The 11,474-nt window shown below is 47.7% G+C and overlaps 5 protein-coding genes across 5 annotated transcripts; 3 read left to right on the plus strand and 2 right to left on the minus strand.

The window, feature by feature from the left end:
• Positions 1–262: 262 nt before the first annotated feature.
• On the plus strand, positions 263–1,466 carry EDB93DRAFT_1093869 (uncharacterized protein; the record flags this gene model as incomplete). Its single annotated transcript, XM_041446552.1, has 4 exons — positions 263–444; positions 498–929; positions 990–1,116; positions 1,179–1,466. The coding sequence occupies 4 exons, from the start codon at positions 263–265 to the stop codon at positions 1,464–1,466; spliced, it is 1,029 nt and encodes a 342-aa protein (XP_041302761.1).
• A 166-nt stretch (positions 1,467–1,632) lies between these two features.
• Positions 1,633–3,733, minus strand: EDB93DRAFT_906861 (cytochrome P450). Its single transcript, XM_041457898.1, has 4 exons — positions 3,601–3,733; positions 3,091–3,547; positions 2,448–3,044; positions 1,633–2,392 (listed from the first exon to the last, which is right to left on the minus strand). Exons 2-4 carry the CDS (start codon positions 3,346–3,348, stop codon positions 1,799–1,801), a joined length of 1,449 nt encoding a protein of 482 aa, XP_041302762.1. The 5' UTR covers positions 3,349–3,547; positions 3,601–3,733; the 3' UTR covers positions 1,633–1,798.
• Positions 3,734–3,912: 179 nt separating this feature from the next.
• Positions 3,913–5,942, plus strand: EDB93DRAFT_1093859 (Hydroxyethylthiazole kinase family-domain-containing protein; the record flags this gene model as incomplete). The annotated part of the gene is made up of 9 exons (XM_041446551.1): positions 3,913–3,972; positions 4,027–4,050; positions 4,127–4,186; positions 4,239–4,596; positions 4,651–4,922; positions 4,972–5,304; positions 5,361–5,442; positions 5,498–5,735; positions 5,795–5,942. 9 exons carry the CDS (start codon positions 3,913–3,915, stop codon positions 5,940–5,942), a joined length of 1,575 nt encoding a protein of 524 aa, XP_041302763.1.
• A 91-nt stretch (positions 5,943–6,033) lies between these two features.
• Positions 6,034–7,324, minus strand: EDB93DRAFT_1093844 (uncharacterized protein; the record flags this gene model as incomplete). The annotated part of the gene is made up of 8 exons (XM_041446549.1): positions 6,034–6,245; positions 6,296–6,557; positions 6,614–6,623; positions 6,683–6,701; positions 6,762–6,809; positions 6,861–6,959; positions 7,009–7,162; positions 7,214–7,324. The coding sequence occupies 8 exons, from the start codon at positions 7,322–7,324 to the stop codon at positions 6,034–6,036; spliced, it is 915 nt and encodes a 304-aa protein (XP_041302764.1).
• A 363-nt stretch (positions 7,325–7,687) lies between these two features.
• Positions 7,688–10,498, plus strand: EDB93DRAFT_906962 (uncharacterized protein). Its single transcript, XM_041457899.1, has 12 exons — positions 7,688–7,928; positions 8,014–8,065; positions 8,118–8,280; positions 8,334–8,802; positions 8,855–8,983; positions 9,043–9,224; positions 9,271–9,304; positions 9,362–9,375; positions 9,426–9,740; positions 9,791–9,842; positions 9,896–10,102; positions 10,159–10,498. The coding sequence occupies exons 1-12, from the start codon at positions 7,737–7,739 to the stop codon at positions 10,285–10,287; spliced, it is 1,938 nt and encodes a 645-aa protein (XP_041302765.1). The 5' UTR covers positions 7,688–7,736; the 3' UTR covers positions 10,288–10,498.
• The last annotated feature ends 976 nt before the right edge of the window (positions 10,499–11,474 follow it).

Raw genomic sequence — 11,474 nt, forward strand, 5'->3', positions numbered from 1 at the left:
CAATTCTTCTGATGCCCTCATTCCAAATTTAGCAGGTGTATAAGTTCACTGCATTTTGGCCTCATTGAAGCGGGCCTTTCAGACTCGCGACATCCACATGCTGCGCAGCTTCAAGTATGTATACTCAAGCTGGACGGGCTGATTTTTCTCTTGTATGCGTAGATTCAGAATGGCTATCCTTTCTGTTGTTGTTCTTTTCGGCCTGCTTGTGACCTCTACTTTTTTCAAAAGCTCACCCCTTTCCCCGAGTCTGCAATTGGTGATGTCGAGCAACGATCCATTTCCGTCACCAGTTGGTGGTGTTCCAATGACTTCTGACTTTTGGACATCGATCCTTTTTTCCTTACTATATTTCGCGCTCATACCCATCTTCGTTTCCCGGCTATATAATAAACATTCGCGGGTCATTGTGAGCATTAACGCAATGATCACAACCATAGAAAGGTGAAAAAGGTTTCTTCCTGCCTTAACGCGCGTTGCCTCATGCCACCTCCCAGAGTCATAATCTTCTCCCTACGAGCCTGGCAATCCCGCAATCCAGTGGAAAGGATATCCCCGGCTTTGACGACTTATATGCAAGTCTCGATTGCTTTGCCATATATTGCCATAGCACACGACGTCGTGGTTCTTTTGCGCTGCATGTATGTGAACTCTACCAAGGGTCCAGCAGGTTTTATAGATCCGCAAGATTCACCTGTCGCTGCTTCAATGTCATCCTCTATGCATCCTCTTTCCCCGTTTCACAGTGCCTCGCTGCATCTTTCGGATGACATACATGACGACCCAAAAAAGCGGGTTTTCTATCGCTGGTTTACCGATGTGTTGAATTTGGCATTCCTCGCTGCTACTATCCCAGGTATAATTGGTAACGCGCATTACCGTGGTGGAATGGATAATGCAAGCACAGCAAACGAGGTGATGATCACCAGGTGCATTAGATCTTCACCCGCACAGCTCCATCTTACATAAACATCTTCATCTTTGTACAGATACCTAAGCTCCAGTATTGCTCTCTTCCTCATATTTTTCGTGGCAGTTCTGGTCGTTCGCGCCAGAAAGCTACCCAAAGTGGAACCTATTCACGTTGCCCTACTTCTTTCCATCCTCGTTTGCACCGTAAGGATCCGCGTTCTCTGCTTTGTTCGTTTACATAACAGTATGTTTTCCCAAATGTGCAGGCATCCTCTGCGATCTTCCGACTGTTGTTCATGTATCACCGGACGACCTCCCTTACATCAACAGCACCAGGGTCAGGTAACACCTCTTTAGAAAAGGCGACGTTCTATATATTCCACATGCTCAGTGACTGGCTGGCCGTCGCTCTGCTGCTCGTTCCGAATATCAGGGCCATTTTCAAGACGGGCATGTGGGGGGACTGGAGAGCCATTGATCCTCCTCTGAAAGAACAAGAATGGGCCAGAAAAAGGAAGGAAGCGAAAGCAAGAAGGAGTGGGCTTATCGTTTGATGCGCAGGTCGCACACGGAAGGACGTAGCATCTGATTTATCAAACAACACTTTATTATACGTATCTGAGCACCTGTATCATTCTCGGCTAGGATACTGGGTCCCATATTTATACTGAATACCGAATTCTTTGCATATCATTAACTCAGCAGTTGATGAATTGAAGAAACATAGCTAGCTGCTTAGTATTTGCAAATTACGGTAACAAAAGTCAGTATCACGTTGTATTGAATGTTGCCATAATCAAACATAACCCCTAATCTTAAGTAAGTACCTTGAGCAACATTGTCAGACGAAACTAATGGAGATTATCATGAAGAGTGTCATCCTCTACTACTTGCGCTTTGTGAAAGTGATATGAAGGTCGTGGGGAAGCGTTAAGGCAAAAGGGGAGAAGGCGTTCTTCAAACCATCTCGATGAATCGAATCTGCTGGTAATGTCCACTCGTACTCCCGCAGCAACATCACGGCTAGAGCACGCTGCTCGTAAAGCGCAAAGTTACGAGCAGGGCACTGCCGAGGTCCAGAGGCGAAAGCAACCCAAGCATCCTTGAGATTCGAACTGTCCTCAGTCTTCTCGAGGAAGCGGTCGGGCCTGAAAGCATTAGGGTCACCCCAGACGTCGTTGCGGTGATGAAGGGCGTAGATGTTAAATATGAGTGAAGTGTTAGATGGAATGTAGTACTTTCCAAGGGTGGCATCTTTCGCGGTGACACGAGGGACGATATACGAGACAGGAGTGTTGATACGAAGAGCTTCGCGGATGCAAGCGTTGAGATAAGGTAATGACGCAGCGGAGAGGGTATCAACGCTGGGATCAGAAGTAGGTCCAAGAATACGAAGAGTCTCTTCGCGCGCGGCGGCTTGAATTTCTGGATGAATCGCAAGGAAGTAAATAAGAGTGGAGAGAGCTCCCGCAGAAGTATCCTAAGATACATTCTGTAATCAATGTCCGCTATGAAAGGCAGCGCATTTGACTTACATGACCAGCTATGAAGAGGACGACCATATTATCACGAAGCTCCTCCTCGGACATTGTAGGCTCTTTTAGCATGAAAGTCATCATGTCATCTCCAGGGTCGGTGCGTTTTGCTTGGAGCAGCATTTGAAACTTATCAACCAAATCGTCCATGCGCTTGATGACTTTCTTGCGAGGAAACACCTTCTCAAAGAAGGGCATAAGCAGGTAGATAGGATTGGCAATATCATGCATAATGCCATTGTACTCTTTGACGAACAAAGACTCGGTGTGAATAGCATCAAAGTCGTGCCCAAGGACTGAAGACCCAACTGCATCGAGGGCAAAACGCTGCGCGAGTTCGGCGAAGTCGACAGTATGGGTGTCATTCTCATCTGAGGGCGGGTTTATGACATCAAAGAGGTTCCTGGACAGGTATGTGAACTGGTCGACAGGGATAGAGAGATTGAACGCGTCTCGGATGACTGTGGAATGTTTCTTCCATCGGTCACCATTTGACATGAGGATGTTTGAGCTCCCGATGAATCGCCATAACAAGAGACCATCGGGGGGTAGCTCTTTCGGGTATAACAAAGGGTTCTCTGTCATTTCAATCGCAAGCTGGACGACGATAAACGAGAGCTTAGTGACAACACGAAGTGCATACCTTGTGATCAATAATGTGAACCATCCATCGGCCTAGCGCCCACACGAGAACAAGTCCTTCGCCTCTCTCATTTGCGTATGGCAAAATGAGGCGCTTGATGCGCACATCCTCGACCTCACCTGATAGATAACTAACCAGAAGAGGGAAAATAGGCACACGAGGGAGATGGCGCAAGTGGGATGGCACGGTGGACAGTCGAAAAATCATAAGTGTGGCTGCAAGACTGGAAAGGGTCCACAAGAGTGTAGCAGGATCCATGACGAAAATGTGAGGGGGCACTTGTACGAATGTCAATCGTATATCTTTAAGTACTACTTCAGGGGAGCTAGAAGATGGGAAGAGGCAGTGATACTTCAACGTTGCGCAGCGGCACAAGCGAGAATTCACATGTTTTCAGCACTAACGAAATCGGGATAATCCAAGGGAGCTGAAGCGCTGATCTTCTGACAGATGATATCTAGCTAGTGGGGTAAAGATCAATTGCAGGGTCTTAACATCATTATTGCCTACTTTGGAAGACTTGAAAGTATAATTTCTGTTTTGCAGCTAGTCGGGTTTTCTATAAACCTGTTTGTTGATCCCAGACGATTAGCAAGATTTTTATGGTGAAGTATATACCTTGGACAGTATATTACAAGCACACATTTGTGTCGAACCGAAAGACTCTACAAGCCGGGTGCAATGGTTATGTAATATATATGAGCCCACAATCGGCTGTATTCCGTTCTTGGCTCGGTGTCGTTATCAGGAACATACCGTGAATCGACCATTCTCTCTCTTTCACTATAACCACTTGGACTAAGCTGTCGCTGTCATCAGTTAATGACAATTGACTTTTCACTGTACTTGGTAACAGGCCGGGAGCTGCTGCCACCAGGAAAGGTCAGATATACCCATGGTTTCAAACGTCATTAAAGCCGCTTCCTCGTTTCTCAGGAATACCTAGAATCCTTGGAAGAGGTTCGGGCATCAGTCTCCTTCGGGAGCATAAACAAAATTTACTGATCGGCATCTCTGTTCATGCTAATTCTTCAAGGCCTTGCAAGGCGGCGTAACCGTTGTTCAGATCCGAGAAAAAAGGTCTGATACACTCGAAGTGAGAGGCGGTCATTTGTTTCTTCATTGCTCTTGCAGATGGTTTGCTCCAGTTCTTAGAAATCGCACGACAGTCAAAGATCCTATGTGCAAAATACAAGGTCCCCCTCATCATCAATGACCGGATTGATATCGCGCTGGCCGTCCAAGCCGATGGTGTGCATCTGGGGCAAACAGACATGCCCGTTCATATCGCAAAAACTTTGCTCCCTGCGGGTACTGTGATCGGTGTCTCTTGCGAAAATTCAGACCATGTGAAGAAAGCAATAGAGGACGAAGTTGATTATATTGGCATCGGTGCCGTCTGGGGTACGACAACTAAGAAGCTTACCAGCCCTGTCATTGGCGTCAGAGGGGTTGGCTCACTGCTCCAGGCCTTGGATCGCACAAACATCAAGGCCGTTGCAATCGGTATGCAGAAATGCATACTACATCCATTGTGATGTCTAAAGACCTGTTCCCCAGGGGGAATAAATTCCACTAACGTCCTGAGAACCTTACATGGATCTGTATCAACCTCTGGGCACAGATTGGATGGTATCGCTGTGGTCTCGGATATTGTGGCATCATCAACACCACGTTCCGCTGCCCAAAGATTAAGGGATATCCTCGATGCGTGGGTTCACCATTTTGATGCGCAGAGTCGAGTGACACCAGTGTACAATGTGGGGAACATCAAGAACGGCGTTGTTGAACTTATGCAGGTGATACGGGACAAGCATCCACTGATCCATCAAGTAGGTACTCTCACGCATGATTCTGTCCTGTCCACTGACTGTCACACAGATCACAAATGTCGTAGTCACGAACCAATCCGCGAATGCTACCTTAGCCTTGGGTGCAAGTCCAATCATGGCTACTGCGCCTGAAGAGATGTATGATCTTAGCCGCATTCCGGGTGGTTTGCTCATAAACTTTGGCACCATCACCAACAAAGGTAGCATGATTCTTGCAGGGCAATACGCAAACGAAGCACAAAAACCCGTAGTTTTCGATCCTGTTGGAGTAGGCGCTACTCAATTCAGGAAAACAACAGCTTCAGAACTCTTGAATGCATGGCAAGCTAGCGTTATCAAAGGAAACGCTGGCGAAATGGCTTCTCTCGCTAACTCAAACGAAGTCTGACACATCTCACTTCTACGTGGATCTTGCAGACTTACATCATTTATCTGCAGGTACAAGCTAAAGGGGTTGATAGTGTTGGTTCTGGGTTCGCAGATCCGGCATCTTTTATTCGTGAGATAGCCAAGAAAGAACGTAAGTTTTCCGTGGATATCGCGAGTACACGCGTCTAAAAACCATTCGTCATAAGGTTGCGTCGCTGTCATGACAGGACCGACAGACTGGGTGTCCGATGGTGTCATTGTGGTTAAGTTGGAGAACGGCAATAAAATGCTCGGTGACATCACGGGGTCTGGATGCCTTGTTGGCACCTGCGTTGCTACGTTTTGTGCTGGTGCCTCACTTATGGCCGCTGCCCCTGGAACAAGCCCTGGCCCTGAGCTCGCGAAGCTCGTCAGGGGAAACATGTTGATAGGCGCTGTCGGTGGGTAAGTCGAAATCCGATCAGACAATTTCGTACAACAAAAATACTTACTGATTATCGTAGTGTTCTGGCTCTAACGGTAGCAGCCGAGTGTGCAGCAGAAAGAAGCGACGTTCATGGATCTGGAACATTCCTCCCAGCCCTTATAGATGAGTTGTACAACTTGAAGCCTGAGACTCTGCTATCTAGGGCAAAAGTTCAAGTATTGTGACCTTATTCTTACAGCATGACGTGTGGATGAATATTTATGCGAGCGAGGAGCATATTAGCGACAAATTCCTCATGCACGATCATCTATCTGGCTAATGTACAGTGGTGGAAAGAGTAATTTCATTTGGCACGTCCAAGATTCTGGAGAAAGGCATTGCATCAGTAGGCTGTAGCCAGTTCTTCTCGTCGTATTCGGCGTAAGGGGATGAGTCAATCATGTGGAAAGTATATGCAAATCTTGCGTGAGCACTAGTATTTCGCTCCGACTTATGAAGGACGCTGCCATGGATGAGGACGAGATCACCTAGATCAGATGTTCAGCCATGGACATCTAGCGCATATGTGATCATCTACCTGGCTCGCAAGGTTCTAGCACATAGCTTCCTTCTGACACGCCTTCTGACGCATTCTCCCTCGGGTTCTCGCTTATGTCAAACGAAGGAGGTGGTGTGGTGGTAAGCTGCTCAAAACCGGTACCACCCCCTGGTAAACGTATAAATCTCTTCGTGATCGGAGTTGTTAGATGGGATCCGGGCAAGAATGACAAAGCGCCATTCATGGGCGTGCACTTCTCAAGAGCTATCCAGAACCCGAGAGCACTTGGGGGTGACGTGTACTATATATGATATATTATGAGATAGCATGCAAACAGTGGGAAAGACTGATACTGACAAGAAACGTGCTGAATTGTCAAATGTCCAATTTTAGACTAGGATTCAATACCGGTGACTTGCCACTTACGAATCATTGTGTTCGGGCACTCCAAGGCTGGTGTGTTAGCTGCTTGAAATAATGTTACTGCATGATATCAGTTGCTCACCTGCGCCACCGGTTTGTGACTGTTTGAATATAACCATTGATTGCAGTGCTAATAAGTTTATATCAGTCTTCAGCAAGTGTGATGACTAAACATCCTTACCGACTGGATCATAGTGAAATCGCAGGTCGCGCACTAGAGCCTTTAGTCGATCATTTTCCAGAGTAACTTTCCGGAACACGGGATCCAATTCGTGAAGAGCTGACCTGAGTAAGGTGGATGTGAAGATTTGTGTGGATGATTAACGAACCGTGACCAATCTTATTTACTGTCTTTGCCTTATCCCTGGTAAGTTTCCCACTACTATCGACAGCATCTTCGTCAAGGAAATATCGGATCTTGTCGCCTGAATTCAGAAAGTAGTTGTCGCCAACGTGGTCCTTATCCGACGTTGTGAATTTGGTCTGCCACGCGTCCAGAGTCCTGAATGTTTGTGGTTTAAATAGTGCACTTACTAGGGGATGGTCCTCTGGTTTAAATTCATCAAGGAGCTCTTTGGCCCGCAACAAAAGAGAACTCGTCTGGTCGGGCGAGAGAAAGCCAGAGACAATCAAATACCTATGCATATAGGTCGGTGAGAACAGCAGGTCTCCTACATGTCTGACCTACCCATCCCTATGGAACTGACCGACATATCAGATATCAGGCGTAACAGAAGATTCAGGCGCACGGTTCAAACTAGGACCAACCTTGTCAATCTGCGCCTGCGAAAGGTATTCCAAAGGTTGCGCAACTGCCATAGTGAAACGTTCAAAGTGTTGTTAACGTTATTTACTGCCAGTGAACGCTGAGCGCTGATCACCAAGGGAGAATTCTCTCGATTTATACCTTGCACGCTAGATATACTAATGCGACTGGACCGGTGGGATCCGGTGAATTTTGATCTCCGCCGGCCGGTAGCCTCCTGCCACTCCGCCTCAGAAACTTGACCCCAACCACCACTTCTATCATTACATCAAGGAGTCCTGGCTGAGACCCATGGCACCAGCGCGTTCCACCAGACGCAATCAGCATGAACAAAGTATATCCTTACGCTCGGGCCAGGATGCATCGCCCACTGCAGATGGCCCCGGTGGCGACCTATTTCTCGAGCCCATGATGGGAACTCCCCTCAATGTGTACATCGAGAAGGAAGTGGAAGATAGAGACGCGCTCGTCGAACTCGTAACGGTAGGCCTTTTGTCACTTATCGCACAGATTGGATCATATGTATTTGAACTGTCGATGATGTGTTACTAAATCCCATCTTTGGCAGAAACACGGCGGCACATCATCACCAGGGTACAGTGGGACGCCGTACATTCTTGGTGGGTACAGGTCCTTGTCATGCCCGTCACAATTCATGCAACTGCATCCCAGTCGATCCGCATAAGGAATCAGGCCAGAACTTGTACCGTCAGTATGCTGGTAAAAAGGGTAAAATCGTTCTCCATTACCGCTGGATTCATGAGTGCGTTCGTGCTGGAGCTCTTCAAACGTTCCAGAACAACTGGGCCGGTTGCAAGGTCACTGGAACGGAGAAGTTTGTTTTTCTTTTTACCGATCGGTCTTCCTTGTGTTGAATGGCCTTACCAGAGTCACGCCACCTACCATCGTCCCGTCCCAGACTGATCAGACGCGCCCCTCCACATCTCAGCCGGCTCCAATACAATCCATGGCTCCCCATCCGCAAGCAATACCTCCCATGCCCCCTGGCGATCCCATGGTTCATCCGCCTCAAACGTCCTACGGTTATCCTGTGTACGGCCATCCAATGCACGCTCCGCCTCGCGGTATGCAGCCGCCAACAGCCGCCCCGCCCCAATCATGGCAAGCGCCGAATGCCATTGCACCACAGCAAACGCATATAACCCCACCTCAGACTACTGCGATGCTTGCCCGACAAACGCATTCATATCGGGATGAGCCTTGGGTGACGCCCTTCAATCAGCCCCCGCCCCATATGGTAGCTGGGCCGAGTGCGGCAGGTTACGATTATAGATACGGCGATGACCGTCCTGAATGGGCACCTCCGGCCAACGACTATCCTTACGACCCTGCTTCGGTAAGTTTTCATGCGTGTTGGCTACTGTTGCCATCTATATGATCAATCACAGTATGAGCATCCTTATGATCAGACTGCACCTTACATGGCAGAAACCGGACCGCCGACCGCTGGTCCGTCTTCTGTTCCCGCTGATACTCTTGCTGAGAAGCCTCGTGGTCGTAAACGCACTCGTAATACTGTAAGTTTTTATTTCATCTATGCCTGCATGGTATATCAATGTAACTTTATTATTATTAGGCGCCCCCCGCCGCCTCACCTTCCGCTCTTGTACTAAATCGCCGAAATCCCCCGGCACATTCACCGACCCCTCCAACGCGCGTGATTAAGAGCACGTACGGAGGAAACTTGTTTACCTCTGATGATGTTTTATACCTCAAGCGATACATCGATTACTGTCAAGAACAAGGTCTTGTGCTGAGGTGAGTACTTGCTGTAGGATCGCAGCCAAAACTAAATTATCTTCAGTTTGAGAGAAATCTGTGAGAGGATTGCAGTCAAAGTAAGTTGCTTACCCTTTGGTGCCGTTCAATTGGTCTGATGCTGCCGTGCATGGTAGGCGCCCCATCATACGTGAGCGTGTTTCCATTAACACGATATCCTTGATCTGATGAACGCCGCAGATTTTACTCTTGGCGCCGATATTGCAATAAACACCAAATCCGGTTGGGTGGCTACTCAATGGACACAGGCGACAACAACACGCCCCGCCCTGAAGGCGAAGCTGAGCCTGAAGAGGAAGAGCAATTACCGCCACTCGGAACTACGGGTCCTGGCATCATTGCGGCTGCACAGGCTCGGCTACAGCAAGATGCTGGCCGTCCACGCAATCGATCTCCGACTCCACCTCGCGCTCTTTTCAGGAGTACGACAGGAAAGGGGGTAGCTTTCACGGACGAGGACGTTGCGTTCCTGGTGCGTTTCATGGAGTACCGGAAGTAAGTTTCTCCATAATGTGTTTCCCGCGGTGGTTTCATGATGTATCTAGGTCCCAAGAACGATTTGATATGGTTGCGTTTTGGAAGGATGTTGCTACCAAGGTAATCGACTAGAAATATAATGGTTTATTTCTTGACTATTCATCACTTCCAAGGCTCCGCATCACTCGCGCGCATCATGGATGAAATTCTGGCGGCGTCACAAGCATGAACTCAACCGCACGGAAGAGGATGAACCTCTCCCTCAACCACCGGAGAAGAAAATGCGTTACAGCCGTGGGGATGACATCCTTCTTGCAAAGTACTTTTTCACAAAGCCGGAAGGGACGTCTGACAAAATCTTCCAGGCGTTTGGTCGTATAGTCAGTCTTCACTGTGGGTATTATATTGAGCTGGCTGACCTAGTATTTTCTAACAGCATCCTCATCATCCTTGGAAGGGATGGCAGGAACACCATCGTATACACAAAGCCAAGATTGATCACTTTATTCAGCAGTTGGGAAATGGCGAGAACATCGACATTGATGACAATGGGGAGGAACCTTGAGAGTCTTGCGTCTACTATAAATGTATCTTAATTCGAGGGTGTTTATGGGGTAAATAGGGAACTTACATTGGGGCAAGCAAGGTGATGTGACAAGTCGATATATGTGTTTGACAGTGTGCATGTCAAGGTCAAGTTACGTGAGCCTGAGTCCTGACATATTATTCCAAGATTTGCTTAAACGTTTATCCCAACAGAGGGAAGACAGTCGTCCCTTGGGCCTTGAGCTTTATCATTTATTTCCATTTGGCATTGACAGTACAAGTCAAAGGTTATCATTGGTGCTTACTATTATCAACGGTCATAACGCGCCAGTGAATTGGAATTTTGAACCAATCATAGATTTAAACACCCCCGACTACTGATTGTATGTGAAAAGATGACCATGAGAATACGTTACACGATAGACATACACACAATATCCCACGAAGTGCGGTACGTGAAGCCTCATGGGGCTCTTCTTGTAAGCCCTAAGTAGCTCGAGCCTGCTTTCTCTCACCAGAAGTAAGGGTCGACTAAACAGTACTTATCAAGATACCGCGTGATTACGACGAGGTAGCGCACAGTCGTAACATGTTTCGTGGGCACGACCCGCATTCAGCTGGTCTTGCACAAGTGGTTCATACAGAGTGTTTGTATCAAGGCAGAGCGAATGATGAGAATGGGCCTCCCACTCAAAAGCGGTGCATCAAGCGATTGGAGACCCTGTGACGGGGATTCGCTGGGGTAACCAGGAAGCTATGAACAAACGCCCATATGAATTAGAACTTTGGATGACCTCGTGAATTTTGAACTTCTTGATGATGGAACCGCGTGCACGCAGAAAAAAAACTATATTAGGTAGTGTGAAGAAGTAACCTCTATCGGATTGGTGCGGCGTCAACTCAGTGCATCGCACACACTGGCGCTCTGAGATCGGGGCGCCGGAGGGGTGGTGACGAACGTATTGGATTATCTGTAACAGCCTACTTGTAACATATTATGATATTAATAGACTTTTGCGGTAGAACGGAGATTTGAAGTGGTAGGAATTACAGTGGACAACTCACTTGGATTGGAAAGTTTAAGCTGAAGAGAGCGCCGAACTTGTTGTTCTATAAGTTGCCCGCAGCAGCTATAACACAAGGTCAGAGACAATGAAATGTTTTTGTTGTGGACAAGAAGAACAAAAAAAGAACGGAAAAGATTGC

Source organism: Suillus bovinus, assembly GCF_016758785.1.
Source record: "Suillus bovinus strain UH-Sbo-P2 chromosome Unknown EDB93scaffold_88, whole genome shotgun sequence".
Classification (NCBI taxonomy): domain Eukaryota; kingdom Fungi; phylum Basidiomycota; class Agaricomycetes; order Boletales; family Suillaceae; genus Suillus; species Suillus bovinus.